Raw genomic sequence first — 22,801 nt, 5'->3', positions numbered from 1 at the left:
GACATTACTCATGTTTAATTAGTGGCTAAATCTATTATATAATATGTTATTTTTGAAATATTTAAAAAGTTCTAATATTAATGCAAATAATTTTTATAAAATGAATTGCAAAGTAAAATTCTCTTCTTTTTTTTGTATTAAAAGCTAACAATATTGAATAAATCATACTAAACCTACCAACATAATGTCAAAATTCTAACTTAAGTTACTCTTTTTCTTATTTTTTATCAATTTAACTAACCTAAAATTACTTAACATTGTCTAAATCAAACTTCTAATTTATTTTAATTTTTCAAATAGTAATAAATCCATAAGATACTCACTTAATCATGTAAATAAAGTTAGGCTAGCACATAATCCTTTTCAACTACACAAGCATCATAAATAACATATAATCATAACTAAAAGTGAAATAAATGATGGAATAAGAGGTTATCTTTTGATTGGGCAACCTAAAGATCAAAAGGAGGGATTGAGTCCACCAAATTCAAGCACCAACACTTCACAAATCTTTGAAAACCCCTTTGTCTATTTAAATTTTTTGGATGATATCCGTATTCTTCTATGTATATATATTATATTTATATTATATTTATATTTTGTGTATTTTTAGTAAAAGTGTGTAGAGGCTACTAAGTTTTTGAATATATAAATCAAACCTTAGCTTTTTTTTTTTGGCTAATTTTCGAACTCCCTTTCTTTGTTTTCTTTTTTCCTCTCTTGTGTGTGGTTTCAGTAATGGGTTTTCAGGTGGTGAAAATGGTGAAGGTAAAAAATGGAGTGAAAAAAGGTGGTGTATGTTTTTTTATTGCTATGGGTCCCTCCTTTTTTTTTTCCTCATCTGTGACCATTTTCTAGGAAGATGATGATGGATATTTTTTGTTTTCTATTGTGTGGTCCCCCATCCCCAAAATAGAAAGATAAAATTTCCCCTTTTTTCTCTCTCAAAAAAACGTGACGTTAATGTTCATCCCTTCTATTTGTAAGCAAGTCAATTTAGAATTCTATGGACAAAGATAGGTCATGTGGCCACAGCTTTTCCCCCCAAAATTCTTATTCAAATTTTCAAAAATCATCCAACTAAGCATTTAGAATTCTATGGACAAAAATAGGCCACTTGGCTGTACTTTTTCCCCCAAAAGACCTTATCCAAATAGTACCAACAAAGGTACAAATGGATAAAATCCCCTCCTTGTTTTTTATAAAAATGTAGCATAGTTTTTATATAGTTTTAGGTTAATTAGGTTAATTAGTCTAATACGCCCCTAGTAAAATAATATTTCGACGAAATAAAAATCACAATACGTTGTTTTAAAACATGAGCTTCAAAACGATCCCAATATTGATATACTTCCGAGTAATATTTAAAAATGTGAAAAATGCGGTAAAAAATGAGCCGTAATTCGTACGTCATTTTGATTAACAATTTTTCCGAGTTAGACGGAGCGGGATATGTATCTTCTTTTCAAATCATGTTTGCAAAAGTAAATAACTCGTAATTTCTTGTAATCGTTAATTTTAATGGAATAATAATTATACGTCAACTTTTGAAATTTTCTTGGTATTTTTAAATTTTTAATTTTTTTTAAGTCCATCCTTACTCCATTTTGGACTCGAAAAATTTGAAAATTAAAATACTCATTTTATGAGGTGAAAATTAGGTGTCAACAGTGATATTTATCATGGATGCACATGCGGCACACCAGATGCACGTGTTGCGCACAAGATGCACGTGTGACGCATGCAGAAGCTAGTTTTATTGAATATACGTGAAACCTCTTGTCAAGATTTGACTTTAGGCCACCAATTTTATTGAACCGCTCCTGTACAAATGTGATAAAATATTTAAGACCATAAATTTAAAATATAAAAACACAAATATAAACAAAAGAAAACCAGATCTTGGACAAACATCAAGACTAGAAAACAAAGCTAAACAAATTATGTAAAGAATAGGATTGAAATTCTCTATATTAGAAGTGGGAGTTGGGGTGTACAATGAGCATGGTTAAGTGAACTCAATTAAAAATTCTCAATTTTTCCCGTTCAACTTTGCATTTTGGATAAAGAAAAAGTAATCTTCTAAAATCTGAAACCATTTGTTAGATTTTAGAGTTGAGATTTTTTTATTTTTTATACCTCTATTCTATCGGAAGAGGTATGATCTTATTTATATTTCTTCATTCATAACGGTTTGATTTTAGTTGAGACATCACTGTACTAATGCAGGAGTCTGAAGTAAAGAAACAATATCAGAAAGCAACTTAGTTTGTGCAAAAGCTTTTGTCCAGTAAAACTAGTAGAATCAAAATTCAGATACTCTCTTTCTTAAATTGGTTGAACCATCTCAAACATATAATTGTATGTTTAACAAACATATCATTTTATGTTTAACTTTAAAATGAATAAAATAAAAACAGTAGTGTGAACATTCTTGAATTCTGCCGCACCAATCAGATCAATGAGGATAAAGCAAACAAAAAGCTGGACTGCTTCCAGTAGTGTTCTAGTTAGTTTTAATCCAAGTCTAGCCAATACCTGTAATGGTTAGTAAGTTGTGTTGGTTGTGCTAAATTTGTAATGACTTCTCTTGGTAATTAATAAAAGTTGTTAGTTACCTTCTAGACTAAAAATGAAACTTGATTTTTATTTGCTTTTGTAGACTCTTGACACAGTTACATGCTTGTTGTCTATCAAATCTGTATTTGCACATAATCAGGGACCAGAGTAAACTTTGAAAATTGAAAAAGACATGAGCATTTGTAACACACAAAAACAAAAACAGGAAAGCAGAATACATGTATGTACATGATGTAACAACATATCAAAAAATACTAATCCGATTTAATACCCATCGCATAAGAAAAGAGTTTACCGACCATTCATCATACAAAAAAATAAAACCCCTGATACTTACAAAACGAATGCACATGATAAGATACCTTTAAACTCTCGGGACGGCTAGCTCGAGTCTTGTCTCTCTATATCTAGCCTTTCCTGAGGTTCGGGGAAATCTCACTAGACGATCTCTTACACGACGATGAATGTTCAATCAGGAAATTTGTATTTTTCCTGTGGCGCATGAGATGCACGTGCGTGAGCTAGTATTATTGAATATACTTGAGACTTTTTGTTAAGATTTAGCTTTAGGCCACTAATTTTATTGAGCCGCCCCTGGTTATATGCAATTCAAAAATCAGGACCATTAATAGTATAGCATGTCACTTTATTATTTTTAGTGTTTATTGCTTATCAAACATCCTACTTCTACAATTGGTAGGTTAACTAGTCTTTTAGACAAGTTTTTTCTTTTTCCTGGTTACCACATATAATGAACAAAAATAGGTTAAATTTATGAAAGAATGAGAAGATGTTACCTTAAGCTTCAAAGCTATCAGTAATTTGATTTTATCTTCTAAGCAAGTTAGTTTTACTTATCACGAGGTACAAATAACCTACAAGTTGGGCTGAAAAGCTTCCGGCTACTATTGAGTTAGCCTTCAGGGTGGCTCAAGAAAGTTTGAGGCCTAAAGTCAACCTTAAATGAGAGGCCCTACCTTTTTTTTTTAAAGGAAGCTCACATATATCTTCTAATAATTTCATTTTTCCAGATGATAATAGTCAATCCATTTAATATCTCCTGACATTGTTAATAAAAGGTAATATCTTATTAATTTTGATTTTAACAAAATTTCTTTCAGTGAAAGCAATTGTTACAAAACTCCTTTAGAACAACAAATTTATTCAAGTCTTTCTCCCTAAAGAAGTCCCTCTGTGCATGCGATTGCCCAACGAGTCATCTATCTAAAAGGATCCTCCGGCAGACCGACCTTCCTTATAGTCATGCAATACATATTAATACAAACAACAAGATTTATTCGACCCCATCATAGTTTTCAATCAATTTGTTGCACCGCGTGCAGCTGAACCATCTAGGATGGAGGGCTAATAAGAAGTAGGTCTTGAATAAGTGGACATTTTTTTACTTTTTCTATTACGGATGTGTCCGAATTGTGCATACGACTAATCCACCTTACCAATTACTTGCTACCACCTACCAACCAATGCAAGTATCATGTAATTCTATCAACCAAGGCTTAAATAAATTGGAAGGGACATCCTATGCTTTTCCTTATTACGGTTGTGTCCAGATTGCCCACACTCCGACTAATCCATCCCACTATTTATTTGCTATAATCTATCAGCATAGGGTACCATGTAACTCAGTTAACCAAGATTTAAATAAATAGGAAGAAATCGCCTAGCGTTTATTGCCTATTCTTTAAATGAACATCTTATGATCTTACATTTGTTGTCATTTATTTAGACTCATGCATAGAAGAATATAAGGTGGTACTCTAGCAAAGCATCTAAAGTTCTATACTATGACTGGTTGAGCAAGACATTCAGGCTTTGGAGTAGCTTCTGCTGCAGAATAGCCATTAGTTTCAGTGTGGTGTTTGTCAAAACTCCAAAACTTGGCAACTTTCACATCATCTTGAGCCATTTGCCTTGAGAATTCCTCATGATCATATTTTAAATTTGCTTTTCCTCCAAATTCAGTTGGTAAATTATCCATGTCAAAGTATGACCTCATCAGTTCTACACTGTCCTTGTTCTTTGTATAAACAAATTTGACCTTCTGCATTGTTTTGGGGTCCAGAAAATATTTGACTATCTGGAACAAGAAGGAAAACAAATCAGCATTTATATAAGGAAAGATGAAGGGAAGGCTTTGGAACAATAGTAAAGTTATCTCCGTGTGATGTATAGGTTTCGCGGGTTCGAGTGGTGGAATCAGTTGCCGATGTTTGCGTCCGAGTTGGCTACCCACATGTCACACTTTTTGGTGTGCAGCCCTTTCGTGGGACCTACGTGAACGCGAGATGCTTTGTGCACCAGGATGCCTTTTTTTTTCAAATAAAAGGATAGATGAAGTAACTGGGGATGTGGTTGATGCTTTTGGATAGTAGCAGAAACTGTTTTTCAGAAGCCAAATAAAGTAGCATTTTCGCATAAGCACTTTTAGAATTCTGCCAAATAAAGTAGAATTTCCGCATAAACACTTTTGCTCAATGCAAAAGTGTTTTTCAAATTGATTAGCCAAATACAAATTGTTATTCTGCAAAAGTACTTTTTTTAAAAACACTTTCAAAAACAAACAAATTCGGAAAGCTTGGCCAAATAGACTATTAGGTTGATCTTCACCCAAGGAGAATCATTTCATATAAATGTGTATATATACTGCGATCTACAATGTAAGCATTGGCCTTTAAAATAGTAAACACAATACAATCAGCAAGGTTAGAACACTTGAAATAACTGATCAGAAAGAAGAACTGAAATTTTGTTTGGTTTTTGTTTGGTCAAGTAAAAGGTAAGAGGTGAAAGAATAACGAAAAGATTCAGATCAAACCTTCCAAAATGCTTCAAAAATTCGCGGAGGGTTGTACAGAAATGCTATAGCAAGTCTTTCAGGATAGTGATTCTGCAAAATATTGACTGTCTCACGAGCAGATTTGATGGGAACATTATTGGTTAAAGACCATCCTGTGAAGTCTATCAACCATGACATTTGCTCTTGGCCTTGTGGAAGATTAAGAATTGCATTCTCTATCAGATACACCAAATGCCTCATCTGGTTGTCTAGTAATGTCGTGTTCTGAAAAATATAAGTGCGAATTATGAAAACCGATTCAAAATTTTATACCAATTACCATAAAACAAACTTTGAAGACTATCACCTGCATTCCTGGTCTCAAGATAAGAACAGTCCTGCCATCGCGGTCACGGAAATTTGCTCTAAAAGCCTTCCCGGTCTCACCTTCAACTGCAACTTCATGCTGACAAATTGCAAATTATTCGTTCAGCAGATACAAAAATACTTTTAGGGACATAAAAATCTACAGATGGAAAGGCAGAACACTCAAAGATATATATTTTATTTTATTTAAAAAAAAAAAGAATCATCTAGTACCGACAAGATATTAATAATTATGACAAATGAATCGTTGGTAAATAGAAATAAAGACAACAATCACAAAAATATCAAATCTTTCATGTATGCAAAATAACAACCAACTGTTTATCATGCAGTACTTTTTTCTAGTTCATAACAACTACGCCTCAGTCCAACAACGATTTATTGCGCTATATAAGCCCATCTCAGTCTAATCTTATAAAAATATTTAGTGTCTCTAACACTAGAAATTCTCTACATTTAGCAATTCATGACATCAAAAATAAGTTATCGCAAGCTAACTCCTATAACCACAACGTGTTACTTGTCAACAAGAAGAAAACCACAACATACAAATTCGTCTCTTTTCTTACCCAACGGATCTCTTCAGGCTTGAAACTTGACCTCCATTTTAAGGAGTCTTCCAACATCTTCTTTGATTTATCAACGTTCCAGTTTCGCGCTTCGAGGTATCTCCTTAAACATGCATCATTGCAGTACTGTAAGCTGCGTCCTGATAGTGGCGCCAAGGAAGTCCTAAGCTCCTTAACCTGCAATAAAAGTAACAGCCACTCACTCATAGATATGATCTGATTAGAGCAAGTTAAAAACACACGATGATTTGGTCGTTAGAATACGTCCACAGTCCCTCAGAAGTATCAAGAAGATATACTTCCTTATCCTCCGTGAAACTTTCTCATGATAAGCATTATTAAGAAAGAATTATCCATCTTTATAACGTCAACAACTATTTAAAAGTTTTAATAGGCTCAGGGAACAAATTATGATTTAATTGAGCTCTGAAAGAAAGAGTTTAGTGAAGGTACGGTTCCATCTCATCTAAAAGCTTAAGTTGTTTCTATCTTCAACGCACTTAGAAACAGAAAATTCGACAAACAAATTTAAACTTTTCAACGATTGATTACCTTGTGCGGTTGATCCTCACCTGCCTCCTGATCACAATGGGAATGGGTCTTGCGGCGGAACATGATAAATGCTATTGATACTGGTGTCTAGTACTTATAATTTAACTGCAGCAAGACCAATATAAACAAAGTGAGGCGTTTCACCAATCCACTAACATAAAAATCGAAATTCCCATGTGTCAACAAATACATTTTCATATATAAAACTCCATAGAAATAGACAAAAGGGAACAAGATTTACTTTGAAATAAAGAAATACGGATCAACTAGAACTTCTATTTGATAGTCACGATATTTCCTATCTCCAAATACATTTCATAAACGAGATCCCTTATAATTATGCTTTAAATTACACATAAGTACGGTTAAAAGAATTGCATTTCGGTTTTCAAGCCTATGCTACTGTGTAGTCACACTTAATGCATACGAAATTCGTGACTCCTGACTAGGTTCCGTGAGCCCACATGTCACACTTCTATATGATTTGGATCTATGATATCGATATTTGGGATGGATGCTGTCTTAGCAATCTCAGAAATGGTATGCACACCTGCATCTTTAGTAGTAGGTGATTGATATTTGGGATGTATGCTGTCTTAGCAGTCTCAGATATGGTATGCACAACTGCATCTTTAGAAGTAGGTAATTTATTCACTACCTAAGCGAAGTAAAGGCTGGATCAATCAAAGGTACTAACAAGCCCTTGTGTGTCTAACCAGAACCACGCAAGAATCTGAAACTACGTTTGATTAACAAATTGTAGCAACATTAATGACTAGCCTTCCTCTTTACAAACATAGTTTAATTTTTCTCTCCAATTGGTGATTTTGAGGCTAAAACAATCACCCGGTCTCACCTCTATCACAAGGTCAAAGTCCAACACAAGCGGATTCAGGATTTAAAATCTATTGGTTCCGTCTTTAACGTTCTTAGTACTCAACCCGTATTCTAAATTATGGTTTCCGATATTTGTTGCAATTTTAGGGGATCTTTACAAAATAATTTATGCTACCCGTCGAAAGTACTGGGCTCAGATGAACCCGGTGCTACAACAAAGCTATTATGGTTGTTTCACTCCATGATCTACCTACAACAGAGTGGTTAATTCTGAAAGATACTACTTTTTAAGCCTATCTTTTTTGGCTAATCAAAAAGATCCAAACTTTGTCACAAAACTAACAGGCTCCAGATTGTAAAAGTTATTATATATACCAAATCAAGATCACTAGCATATAAATCTACAGATTCAAAGACAAATAGCCAAAAAAATCATCAATAGATCCATCAACTGTAATAATCACTAATCAGAGGCGAATTCAAGATTTCTAATCAGTGAATACAGAGCCAGTTGTAACAATCACAATATATATAAATTAATTTTTTCGGATATGTTTAATACACTATATATAGAGGTCAAATCAAAGACTATTAATTAATTCATGGTCGTACCTTTGGTTAGAAATTTTAGCTCCTCTAATCAAGAATGACATGCAACTTCTACTAGAAGTACAAACAAATATATCAGTAAATTCAGACACTGATCATACAAAGAACAGAGTTACGAGTGTATATATTATGTGTGTATGTGTATATATATGATATGATATGTGTGCATGTGTGAATAAATTCTAGGACAAGTGTGGAGCAATAACAGAAAAAGGACAATCAGATGTTACAATTAACATTAACATATGGTTGTTGTTAATGGGATCCTGGGATAGTGGGATGTAACATGGTGTGAGTCACATCTGCCACGTGGCATTTAGATCTATAAGATGAGAGTTTTCAGGGAAGCTTCCACCTTTGGTATATATTTATCTTAATAACTACTTTTAATACAATTTATGATAGTAAAATGTTTCTATTTTAAAATATTTCAGTTACTGGTAAATTTGGATTTGATCTTGTAATATATGACTTAACATATATAACTTTTAATTAATTAAAATATATGCTTATAGTCCCTTTATGTGAGAAATATATTATATTTGAACTATTTTTAAAAGTTTATTACTGCTTTTGTCTCAATTTATGTGGTACAATTTTCTTTTTAGTTTATCCCAAAGAGAATGATACATTTCTATATTTAGAAATGATTTAATTTCAAACTTCCCTTTTTACCCTTAATAAAATTATTTACAGTCACACAAATAACTATGACATGTTTTAGACAAGAAGTTTTAAAAAATCTTCCTTTCTTTCTTAAATTTCGTGCCTAATCATTATATCACATAAATTGAGACAGAGGGAGTATTTTCATGCTAACTGTCACGCCCCGAACCATGGCCTGGGCGAAACACGGCACTTGGTGCCTTACTGCATGTGACTGAGCCAACCACATGGCTTGCTGAATCATCATGAGGCATAACATAAGCAGAATATAACGTGAATGCATGATGAGCCTTTATAAAACATAGTAAGTCATAATACTTAATAAAAATACTTGTTTAAACATGAGTGCGGAAATAACATGAATGAGCCAAAATGGCTATACGACTTCGAATGTCTGACATAACATAACTGATGTCACGCCCCGAACCATGGCCTGGGCGTAACACGGCACTCGGGCCTTGCTTGCATGTGTCCGAGCGAACCTCATGGCTTGCTTGTCAACATGGGCATCAAAACAATATAATCTATATGATGCAATTTAAATAAATCATGAAAATGTAATTTGCGGAATAAAGTCTTGAAATTATCTCATAGCATGAAATATCATGGAAACACAATAGTTTGCAAACATAAAAGCATAACTGACTCTGTGAACTAACATATGTCTATGAAACCTCTAAAACATGTCTGAATACTAACTACCAGGACATGGCCCTGGACTACCATAAACTGAATACTAATGCAGACTCATGTTGAACCCCGAGAGAAGTGGGGCTCACCAATAAGCTGATATCTGAAGTGATCCTACTGCGCAGATGTATGCTCCTGAAAACCGGTATCTGCACCGTGAAGTGCAGGCCCCGGGCAAAAGGGACGTTAGTACATGGTGAATAGTACTAGTATGTAAAACCTGCTGAAATGAAGAACATGGCACAACATAGATATAGGATATGAACTGAAACTGAATGTAACTTGAACATGAGCATGAAACGTGAGTAAAATCTTAAAACAGTAAATCAATAGAAATACTTGTATGTAAAACTACTTGTAACGTGGGGAATGCTATAGTATAACCGACAACATGGTCTAGTACTTGCGTCCTACCAGCAGAACACTCACAACCTTGCCAGGGATATGAGATTTAAGTAATAATAAGCATGTAAGGATCCAAACTGCATAATGAAGGTGTTGCCTCCTTGCTGACAACCCTTATCCTACGGTGGCTACGTAGTTTCAGGCTATCTGAGCCTTCTCGGTTAACTAAGCAATTCCCAAAAACATGAACATAGTATAGTTGGCTAAGAAGCCCATGATTTTCGTGAAATAACTTGTAAATAACTTGTAATCATGATTTCACGAAATAACTTGTAAATATGGTTTCATGAAATATCTTGTAATATGGTTTCATGAGATAACTTGTCATAGTCTTGCAAACATGTTCTTGATTCATGAGTAATAACAATAATTCATATATATATATATATATATATATATATATATATATATATATATATATATATAATTGACTTGAAAACATGCTTGTAACTTGCTACATAAAATCATAAAGTTTCATATAAACATAATGAGAACACTTGAGGAAGAATTCATGATTCATGGATTAAGCTAGGGTTCCTAATAATCGTAATGGAAAATTAGGAATACAATAACGAATATAGATACAAAATTCATGTACATAAATACATAAATACGGGCTACCAATATGTTGGGTTTAATGCCCTAGGGTTTGAACTTCATGGATATCAAGAAACGGAGCATGGGGAAAAACGTAGAGATTCTCACATGTGGATGGAAGTTCTGCATACCTTAATTGCTTCAAAACTTGAATTACAGACTTGAGCTTTGAAGAAGATTTCCAAAATCTTGAATTCTTGAACCTTGAGATGGGTTTTCTTGAAAACCCTAGTTTTAGAATGATAATTTCTTGTTTAGACTACAAGGATAGGTGTTAGAATTGAGTTGGAATAATTAGAGTAGGCTTACCTTGGTGTTCTTGATGATGGGAGAGGGTAGGAAGTCGTTCTAGGGCTTGAAGGAATGAAAAATAATGATTTGAACTGGTATGGACGAATATATACTGTCCTGGGAAAATGCAGTTTACGTACAGCACTGTGCTGGCCGTATTTTCAGTTTACGGGTCGTATTTTGCAATATGGACTGCACTGCGTCTCTTCAGTAAAATGGTCATAACTCTTTGCAAAGATGTCCATTTGACGCCCATAATATACCGTTGGAAAGGTATTTCAAAGCTCTACAACTTTCATCAAGGAAGTTTTCCCAAATTCCAAATACGTTTTGAAATACGGTCCATATAGTGAAATACGGTCCGTATTTAACCATATGACATTCAACTGCCAAATTCCAGAATGCTCAGAAATCCTTGGTACCAGTTTACGACTTGGTTTACGGCTCGTAAACTGTAATACGTCCACTGTTCATGGGTGTAAACCACTATCACACAACTGAACAGGAAAATTCCAATTCCTACATTCTTTAGCTAATTTTCCAAGTCTAGGATCATGGTTAAAGTTTACGTTAAAAGTACGAGGTGTTACAACTGACTTGTCTAGTCTATGAAACCTCTAACATAAGTCTGAACATAGAAAACATACTCGCTGGGACAAGGCCCCCAGCATACCTTAGATGCATAACTAATCATAAAACAAAAGTTGACTAAACCCCGAATGAGATGGGGCTCACCAATAAGCTGATACGAATGCTGTCCTACTGAGCAGATGTGTCGTCCTGTATATCAGTACCTGCATCGTGAAATGCAGGCCCCCGGGCAATAGAAAGGGGACGTCAGTACTTTGAATGTACTGGTATGTAAAGCAACTGAATGAAAGAACATGGGACATGAAATAATAATGATAGGAACTGAAACCTGGTCATGAACATGAATACATACATATATATATATATATATATATAAAACATGGTAAAAATATCATAAATAGGGACAGCAATAACTTATAACCAATCCATGGTCTGGTGCTTGCGTCCCGCCAGCAGAACACTCAGTCCTTGCCAGGGAACATGAGATTTAATAAAAATATGAAAAGACCCAGTCATTATGAGAGATCGCCCGGGACATGGGTGGAGTGATCCTCATCCTACGGTGACTACGTAGTTTCAGGCTATCTGAAGCCTTCCTCGGTAATTAAAGCAACTCCTAAAATCAGGAACATGTAAAATAAGTGGCACTTGCTGCCCATGGTTTTCATGAATATAACTTGCTTGTACATGGATATCATAAATTATAGCTTGCTTACATGAACTTGTAAAACATGTATAGTATTTTCTTGAAAATAGCATAATATATCATAAACTAGCATGCATGAACCCATGGAATGAGATATATGGGTTTTTCATAGATTACAGACAGATTCTTAATAATCATGAAGAAATATTAAGAACTCAATGATGGAATTATAACAATTCATACATAATATAATTATGGACATGGACCTAGGGTTATCATGAGCATGGTATAAAAATCCTAGTTTTCGCAAAGAATCATAATTTATGGATTATGAGGCGTGGGGAAGAACAATGATGTTCCCACACGTAGATAGTAACTCTACATACCTTAATCGCTCCAAAACTTGAAGAAAAGTCTGAATCTTTGAAGAAGAATTCCAAAGTCTTGAATTCTTGAACCTTGGGATGGGTTTTCTTGAAAACCCTAGTTTAGGAACAAAGATTTCTTGCTTAGATTATTAGAGTATATATTAGAATTGAGTTGGAAGGGTTTGCTCAAGTTAGAAAGGGATTAGGAACTTGAATTTAACCTAGAATCATGATAAAACTTACCTTGGAAGGTTCTTGAGGTTTGGGACTTGTTCTTTATGAATTTAGGGTGATTTTTCGTGAATGAGGTGTTGGGGAAATAAACCCCAAATCTTAAATATAACTTAAAACGTGTAAACCCGACTTTTGACCTGAAACCCAACCTTTTATGCGTTGGGTCCGCGACGCACGTGCATCGCGCGACCCCCAACAGGTCGATATTCAGAGAGGGTGTTTTTGTGCGATCGGCGCGCGATGCGGGTTCATCGCACGCGCCCCCACAAGCGACATGTGTTGATTCTGCATAGTGTTCGGTAAAATAGGCATAACTTCTTGTATATAGCTCTGTTCAAGACCCATAATATAACGTTGGAAAGCTATTTCAAAGGGCTACAACTTTCATCAAGGAAATTTTCCCAAATTCCTAATTCAAGTACCCGAAAATAGGACATAAGTACAGACTGTCCTAAACTTAGACGAATTTAGAAGGCCTTAAGAACTTTATTTTTTGGTTTGACTTCAAAACGACTGTTTATCACCCGAGTTCATCCCAAATAGATTCATATAACTAAAATATCATCTTTATACTAGATTCATACATTCATACCCAATTCGGATTTACGGGATGTTACACTAACACTATGCTATCTTTATTTATTTGGAAAGATTAATTTCAAAGATTAATCATGTGATCTTTGGTTTTCAACAGTTAATACAATTTCATCTCAGTTGGGATGACTGACCTAGCGGTCAAATTGTCATATTCAAACTGCAATAAATAATTTCGAGCTCTATTGACCTATAGACCACTATTGCTCATATTATTTTGTCATAATTGTTTTTTTTTTTTTTTTGGGTGGTTCCCATAATTGTTGACTGTGCAAAAAAAAATAACGATTGATACAATTTCAGATTCAAATGTTTGAAAAATTACCAAAAGTACGAACAATTCTTGGATGGATCATGGATGATCTAGCTACTTGAATCCTCCAAATATTATACTCATGATTTGATGTTTATAATTCGTACAACTTATGCAAATTTATCTCTTTCACGTGAAATTATTTCTCCATAATTGACTATTTTTCAAAGTTGAAACAGTAATTTGATTTTTAAAGAAAATTTGGGGGTTTCAATGATTTTATCCAAAAAGAAACAGGCAAAAAGATCAAGATTGGAGCTCCAATCTAACAGTTGGAACTTATCCTGCCTCACTTTACGTGTGAGCATATGCTTCCATAGGAACCACATAAGGGTAGATTAGAAATTTTTGGTAAAATGTCCGTTCGTAACCTAGAAAATAAATTACATTCAGGGATTGACGACTTACTCATTCAGTGACTTTGACACTAGACATTCCCAAAATAGGGACTATCGGGTAATTCAATATTTTCTTACTTGTCAATTATTGAGATATAAGGAAAAGGATGACTATTGTACAAAATTGAAGTAACGGTTGATTTTTTAAAGTAAACTTAAAGTATGAATTATATTCGCACAAGAAAAAATAAAGACAAGATTGGAGCTCTAGTCTAATGGTTACAATTTTTTGTCTCACTTACATGCGAGTCTTCTTTTATTTTTATTTCTTCCTAATTTACGGGTTCACTCCTTCCGAAAAATTAAAACAAAAAGATATGATGCAAGTTTAATTATTTGTTTGAATGGCCTGAAATTCATATACTGTTCTAGAACAAGGAAAATGGGAGGGTGGGAAATAAAAAGAAATAAGGATAGTGATGGATTTGGACCAAACTTGCCGAAAGAAAGATGACATCCAAGAAAAATCCTAACAAAAAAGAGTTGGAAATTGTGGAAGAGAAGAAAAAATGCTTTGCTTCCTATCTCTATCAATTTCCACTACAAGTCAATATACACTATTTGTTTATGCTCTACATTTCTAGAGACCAGGAATTTGTCTTAAGTTGAAAAAGAATAATTGGAGACAGCACTAACAAGATAGAAGTAGTATACTGTAGCATGTGTATGGATGTGAGACTTTGATGTTCGATAGTGCATTGAAGCACGCGGATAGATGTCCGACTTTGCAGTTTGGACCATATTTTCAATTTTTTAGTAAGAGGAAAAGTGAAGAATCAAAGTTCATCTTTCTTACGGTGTTTTTGGTATTGAGGAAAATATTTTAAAATATTTTTCTATAAAATAAGTATCTTTTGTTTATTTTAGATTAGAGGTCAAGGACTAGGCCACTAGTGTAGAATGGTAGTAGATAGTTGTGTTGTAATACTTTTATGAGGGAGAGACAGGAGCTAGTCTCCTCTTCTCATCTTCTCTTTTATCTAATAGTCTTACGTAATATTTGCATAGTATATTATTCTTCGATTCTACTACTATATGTTACTTTGATTGTTGTGACTTTCCTCTTCTCATCTTCTCTTTATCTAATAGTCTTACCTAATATTCGCATAGTATATTATTCTTCGATTCGTAGTTACTTTGATTGTTGTGACTTGCTATTTTGCTATCACTATTTCTTTTCTATCTTCGATTGCTGCTTTGATTACACTTCCTTTGAGCTGAGGGTTTATCAGAATCAGTGTTTGTACCCCCAGAATGATAGGAGTAACGTTTGTGCACATTCTACCCTCCCCATATCCACTCGTGGGATTACACTGAGTATGTTGTTGTTGTTGATAAGTAAGTAGATAAATATTATTTCAAGACCATCTATATATAATTTAGGTAACTAACTAAAAGGGGGTAGGGGGAGACCCTGGGCGGAGCGAGGGTGGGGCGGGGTGAATGGGAACGAGGATGGGGTTAAGCGAAGGCGAGGGTGGTGGGGTGACTGTGTTGAACGGTAGTGAGGAGACAATTCACGTCACTTATGAAACTTGCTTTCTCTATTTCATGTAGGAAATTTTTAAAGAATTTTATTTCCCTATAAGATATTTATCAAAATATTTTAACTAAGCAAAAATTAAAACATTCTTCAAAAATGTTTTCCTTCGTGCTAACACATAGTAAGGTTCAAACTCAAAGTTTATGATTCTTAAGGTTCAGACACAGTTTATATTAAATCGATAAATTTATTTGTTATAAACATATGATAAACTTGGTTAAAATTACTTTTAAAAGAGGGTTCATTGGTGCTGCTTCTAAATATTTCTTGAATGTTAAATCGTACGCGGTAGATCATAGAAGGATCATTTCATGTCAAAGGATGAAAATTAGATATACTTCAACTTTCAACTTTTAACTGTTAGATGATTATTTGTATCAATATATTTAGTATTACTAGTCTCTATGAACGTGTCTCGCACGTTATTCCCTGTCAATCTCTCAAATATTAGGTGATGTTATTTGAAATTATATATTATTTATTGTATAAGGTACAAAAATATTGTTTGATCGTATCCACTTAATACTTCCCATTATCCTTTATGTTTTTACCTGATATTCTTGTTTTCTCTCTTATATTTCTATTTTATTCAAGCATATCCGTATTGGTTCCCCTAAAAATATCCTAACCGTGTTTTGGACAGACATGTTAGGAACTACCTATAAACGTTTTGTGACAGGTTGTAATATCAACAACTTTAACGTGGCTATCCCTGAACCAATTTGGGATACACTCCCTCCTTAGTCTGTAATAGCTTTATTTATTTATGTTAAAGTCTCTTGGTTTACCAAAAACAAAACGTTGAGTTTACCACATAAAAGTGATTTTTCTATTTTTTGTTACATACAAGTCATCCAACTTAAAATTTATCACACAAAAAATACTTTTCTATTTTTTCTTATATAAAAGTCATCCAACCTAAAGTTTGTCACACAAAAATCACTATTCTATTTTTGTATAAAAAAAAAAAGTCCAACTTAAAGTTTATCACACAAAAATCACTTTGACTATGTATCAAAATATTACTACTCCCTTCGTCTCAAATATTGTCACTTTTTTTGTGTACATGCCTCTTAAAAAATATTAATTAGGAGGAGTTTGACTAATTTTACCCTCATTTATGTCTTAAGTTATAATCTTTATATATTAAATGTCTACTCTATTATGTGTTATTTCCACTAATGATGAAATTTTAATATGGGTAAAATGGAGATAAAATAATTAATTGTGTCTTGAACTTCTAAAATGACAAATAGTTTGAGACAACTATTTTAGTAATCACGACAAATAATTTGAGAAGGAAAGAGTAGTAATAGGATAACATTCTGTCCTATGTTGAGTAATCCTAACATGAGTAGTTCATTAAAAAATAGAATTAGAGTTTATCAAGATATAAATGACGCTCGATATTTAAAACATATTCAGGTCAACTAATATTTATATTCGTGCTTTCTAGTCATTTTAATTTTCAATTAAAAATTAATGTGTATATCTTAAACAAAAGAACATATATAATATGATGGATGTGAATGTTAAAGATGATATACTTACTGTAACTTATATGATTCGGATGCATGCGAGAAAGCGCCACAGCTCCTCAACAAATTAAATCCACAGGCCATAAAATTACTTGTTCCTCTCTTTGGCTTGCACGTGTTTGCACATTAAAACAAAACCAAATTAGAATCTTTGGGTATGTTAAACTTGGACAATTATTGTTTCGGACGAACTCATAAAAGTAAGGCGGCCATTCCTAATTATGAGAGGAAAATCTAGACGTAGTGCTTATTTAGAACTCTTTCTTTATAGTCTTTGTGATAGATGTTTTAGCATAATCAATTTGCAGAGGAATAAACTTAGTTTGTCACTAATTACATTCTTCAATAATACAATTTTATCTAGCACGAAGTTATATTTTGAATAAAAACCGTTCAATATTTTAATAAAATCTTTAAGATTATAATTTTATTCAACGTTTACTTTACTCACTGTCTTGAAATAATACTTTACTTTAGTTTAACGACTCTTATTCTATCTCTTAAGACCACACATATAAAGTAATCTAAAAATACCTAGGCCTATCAAATTATGGTCTTATAATGACCTAATTTTCTTTGTTAGACTTCAACTTCAAGCGTGCACAAACAACTTTCAATCACACAAGGAAAATAAGGAAAATAAGAAATACAGTAAAACTAGACTAAAAGGGTATAGAAGTCGTTCAATATTTAAAGGCTATTTTGGTCAAACAACATTTATATTCATGCTTTTAAAATAACATACTAGTCTCTATAAACATGCAATTGCACGTTATTCTCAGTTGATCTCAATCACTGTAAAAATTATTAGATAATATATTTATGACTATAAACATTTATTTTATGAGTCACAAAAGTATTAATATCCTTGGTATTTATTTTGTTCTTGTTTTCCCCCATGTAACAAATATGTTGTGACTAAGAAAATTCAATATTAGGAATTAAGTGATCATTTATTGAAAATCCCTGCCTTTCCTTTCATTACCTGTTTTTTGATGTTGCACGACTTATCCTATGTAAATTATTATAAAATTGATAAGAAAAGAAAATATTTTGTAGACGGAAAAGAAATTAAATATGTACAAAATAATTCGGACTAATCCATCTTACAGAAGGCAGTATCCTCTACTATATATTGTGGTTTCATTTTTACAAATTTGGTAAGAGTTACAAAGTATAATTATCCTTTACAGAAGTAAGTCTAATATTATATTCCTAGCTAACATATGTTTTTTTTTTCCTAGCAGTAATAGGATAACATTCCTAACGTATGTCGAGTAAGTTAGGAATATTAGAACTTATCAAAGCGGTTCAATATTTTTTTCTTGACTTTGTACTTTTTAATCGTGTCCAAGAATTATAGGTAGGATTGGGATAGCAAACGCTCCTATTCTTTAGTTAATTATCAGAAGTTGAATTTGATTAAAACTCTATTTTCAGTTATGCTTTTTTTTTAATTTACAAAATAGTCAGTAGAAATATGGTAGAATTAGACTAAAAGTGTACATAAGTCTATCAATATTTAAAGAATATTTTAATCAACCAATATTTATATTCATGCTTTTAAAATAGTATAGATAGATAAAAAGACTTTGAATATTTCTTTTGGGATTTTGACGCCAGTCTTGAACCCTTATTTAGTGGGACTCTTGGAAACCAACAAGCATCCAATCAACAACCAAACTCAAGGAAGGCTAGCAACAATAATCTTGTTAGTTTGGAAATTAAATCGATCATAACAGGAAAAAAATTGATTTTTTCAAAATAATCTAATAATATGTTAATTGAAGCCAAACTTAACCGAAACAGAAATAAAAATAGGCACGTAACTAAGCTTTTCTCCAAAAATAATAAAAAAATAAAAACTTTAAAACCAATTCGACCAAAAGGTACTAAATAAAAATCATGTTAAAATGCCACCTAGCAAACTATTTTATTTATCTTTCAAAACATTCTTGTAACATTTCTTAGGGACTGGAATAAACCTTTTTTAATATATTACCAGATTACTCTACAGATGCTTGAACAAAACATACAAGGTTGCAATGAAGCAAGCTACATTCACCCTCATTAAATCTTAATCTAAGCTCGTAAAGATGGAAATTTTAAACCTCAATTACGTGACAAAAAAGATCGAAGAACTAATTTTTATTCTTTAGGTTTCTGCAATGGAATGAATTGTCCCTTCTTAGAAGTCTTTAATTACAAGCTAAATTATACTCCTACTACTATAATTTTCATGTCATGTTTAGTACCGAAGAATTTAAGAAACAAGAAGGCAAAAAACATAAATTGACCCTTAAACTATACCCCAAAAGTCGATATCGCACTTAAACTTCACTAGTGACCTATTACACACCTAATATATGAAAAAGTGATATTATTTACCCCTCCAGAGCTGAAAACCAATCACATGGTGGGAAGTGTGACACAGACTCTCGCCACATCAGCGCCACGCCAGCACCACGTCAGCGCCACCTTGGAAATTTCCTAAATTTTAATTTTATAGTCATTCCTTTTCTTTATTCACTCGATTTTCTTTTATTAATTATATTTACACTATTAATTCCTAATTAACCATTAAATTCTCCAATAATTATATCTTCTTCATCACCACCACCCCATCTCACCGGAACCACCACCGCCACTAGCTTCACCACCACCATTGCCACCAATTTCATCACCACATGAATTTTACTGCTACTGCTGCTATTACATCAAGAATTTCACCAATAGTAGTCAAAAAATCAACACTGGGAGTATTAATAATTTTACTGCTACTGCTGCTATTACATCAATGGCAACAAATTTGCCTTGATATTATTAATTTTATGTGGGAAATTTCACAAGTATACCAATGGAGTGTTGTTATTTGGGCACGTGAATGTGAATGGTAGTTTACCAGATTCACACGGCTAGAGCTCTCTCTCAACGACAATGGTAGCTGATGGGTTTATATTGTATTGTTATGTATCCTCTTTTTTTTTTTCCTAATATAGGGATAGAGACAGGAGAGGCTTTGGGGAGGTTAAAATCATCCACTTAAACGTATTCTTTTATCACTCCTATTATTTTTTTTTTCCTAATAGTTGTTTTACAGAAATGAAATGAAAACGAAGAATAAGGGTTTTGGGGGATGTGGGGGGGGGGGGGGGGGGGGGGGTAAAGGCGGTGGTGGTAATGGTGAAATGAAGAAGAAAATGGGTTTGGGAAGTGGGGCTGGAGGTGGCATGAAAGTGGCAGAAGAGAGGGGTGAGGTGGCAGTGAGAGGCAGAAGACGAAGGGTTTTGGGGGGTGGCGGGAACGTGGAGGAGAAGGGGGTGGGTTGGGGGTGGCGGGAACGTGGAGGAGAAGGGGGAGGGGTTGGGGGGGGTTGATTAAAGAAGAAGAAGTTGCCAAAAAAAAAAAAATTAACCTCGCTCTCTTATTATTTAAATATAATTCTTTTTTATGCCACATCAATTCTGAAGGGGTAAATAATATCATTTTTTCATATATTAAATGTGTAATAGGTCACTAGTAAAACTTAAGTGCGATAGCAACTTTTGGGGTATAGTTTAAGGGTCAATTTATGTCTTTTACCTAACAAGAGAGACTTCTTGATACATATCAAAAGTATTTTTAAAAACTGTGATTTTAAACATGTCAAGATAAATCGGAATATTTAAAGTCAAATAAATGTATCGTATTAAATGGAACATAATAAATCAGTATACTGCAAGTCAATGTATCGTATTAAATGGAACATAATAGAATCAGTATACTGTATGACTTGCAACAATAACTAGAAAATAGACAACAAAGAAAGTAAGAGTGAATGGATCATGAACTGAGTACGGCTTTATCTTCGTCTTTATTCTTGCCAGATAGCTCTTTGTCCCACTCTAATAGAACTACCAAAATACCAATAAAGGCCAAATAATAACTAAAAACAAACTACAGTCTATGATACATCCGATAATGATACAACTTAAGTTAAAAGATAAGAAAGTAACCAGCAGAGTGAGTATGAATTATGAATCATTTAACTAGGAAAAAGATAAGATACTGCATATTTACAACAACACTATCTACATCTATAAACAACTCATAATTCTTCCATCCAATAATACAATTTTCTACTATTATAGTAATATACAAATTTTACAATCACAATTACGAAGGTTTGGAGTTCATTTAAAAAAAAAAACAATTCCAGCAAAAAGAAAAACGCACCACCTCAATAAATCTTTAAAACTAAGAGTATTTGAAAAGAATTTATGAAAAATAGTTTCCCGAAATATGAGTTTTTTTTTTCTCACTTAGCTTCTCATAATCAGAAAAGGGCCTAAAATACCGTTAAACCATTAGAATTGCTGTAAAAATACCTCATCCACCTTTGAGCTCCCAAATACCCTCGCCGTCCACCTTTGGAGTCTAATATGCCCTTATTTCTAAGGACTCCATCTCATTAAATACGTGACATCATTTAATTAACTAAACTCATTAAATTTAATCTAAATTAACTGAATCCCAACCCACCAACTTGACCCGCTCCAAATTAAATCCCCCATTTTCTCACTTAGCCTCTTGTAATTAATGCATAAGTAAAAAATATATTATTCAAACATTCGTATGGGATCTAAGAAAACTCTATGAAAGGGTAAAGGCTGGGGATGGAGGGGTTACGGGGTGAAAGTTCATAGAAAATAATGAGCTAATGCCAGCCAGCTATTCAACTTGTTTCTACTATCCCCATTAGAGAAACAATTTACTTAATCACAGGACTTGTTTTTATTAAATATATATATATATATATATATATATATATATATATTCCAAGCGTTTCAACATTTCAAACAACCAGAAAAATTTAAAAATATTTTTGCCCATACAAAAGACGACCTAACTTTTAATTATTACTCATCTTTCCGACAACACTAATGAAGTTACTTAGACCATGTAAGATTAATTTTAAGAATGGCAACATAAACCTAATGTTAAACACCAGAGAGACAATAAATCATTTCTTCACCTGCTAATTTAAATCACGAGTTAGAGATCTAAATACTCTCTCCGTTCCAATTTAAATGTCTTACTTTATTTTTTATAGTGCCTAAACATCCTACATAACAAATTTTAAACATCTCACATGACAAGTATAAATCCATAAAATTTAAAAAAAAAAAAATACATTACCCACATTTAAGTTAGGACCACGTGCTTATTTAAATCACAAGTTAGAGATCTAAATACTCTCTCCGTTCCAATTTAAATATCTTACTTTGTTTTTAATAGAGTGCCTAAACATCTTACATTACAAATTTTAAACATCTCACATGACAAGTATTAATTCATAAAATTTTAAAAAAAAAATAATACATTACCCACATTTAAGTTAGGACCATGTGATTCAAAAATCTCCTATTTCTTAAACTAATAAAACATTTAATTTGGGACGGAAGGATTAATTATGTTAAACTTATGGGATCCAGGTGGATTCGAACCACCGTCCTCTCAATTGCTGATTAGCTTTGAGCGCTCCCCCAAAGGCCGAGCTCTTGGATCCATCAAAAACCAAACAAAGGGTCTATTATTATAACAATATAAGTAGGCG

At 33.1% G+C, this 22,801-nt stretch overlaps 1 protein-coding gene across 2 annotated transcripts; it reads right to left on the bottom strand.

Moving 5' to 3' along the window:
* Positions 1-4,243: 4,243 nt before the first annotated feature.
* On the bottom strand, positions 4,244-8,610 carry LOC132604129 (uncharacterized). 2 transcript variants are annotated; one of them, XM_060317479.1, is made up of 6 exons: positions 8,335-8,610; positions 6,886-6,990; positions 6,334-6,510; positions 5,745-5,843; positions 5,417-5,662; positions 4,244-4,678 (listed from the first exon to the last, which is right to left on the bottom strand). In XM_060317479.1, the coding sequence occupies exons 2-6, from the start codon at positions 6,946-6,948 to the stop codon at positions 4,379-4,381; spliced, it is 885 nt and encodes a 294-aa protein (XP_060173462.1). In that variant the 5' UTR covers positions 6,949-6,990; positions 8,335-8,610; the 3' UTR covers positions 4,244-4,378. The 2 variants fall into 2 exon arrangements, with proteins under 2 accessions (XP_060173462.1, XP_060173463.1); XM_060317480.1 differs by lacking the exon at positions 8,335-8,610 and having other exon boundaries at positions 6,906-6,990.
* Between the last annotated feature and the right edge of the window lie 14,191 nt (positions 8,611-22,801).

Source organism: Lycium barbarum, chromosome 7 (genome assembly GCF_019175385.1).
Source record: "Lycium barbarum isolate Lr01 chromosome 7, ASM1917538v2, whole genome shotgun sequence".
NCBI classification, from domain to species: domain Eukaryota; kingdom Viridiplantae; phylum Streptophyta; class Magnoliopsida; order Solanales; family Solanaceae; genus Lycium; species Lycium barbarum.
This window is presented reverse-complemented; position numbering and strand designations above follow the sequence as displayed.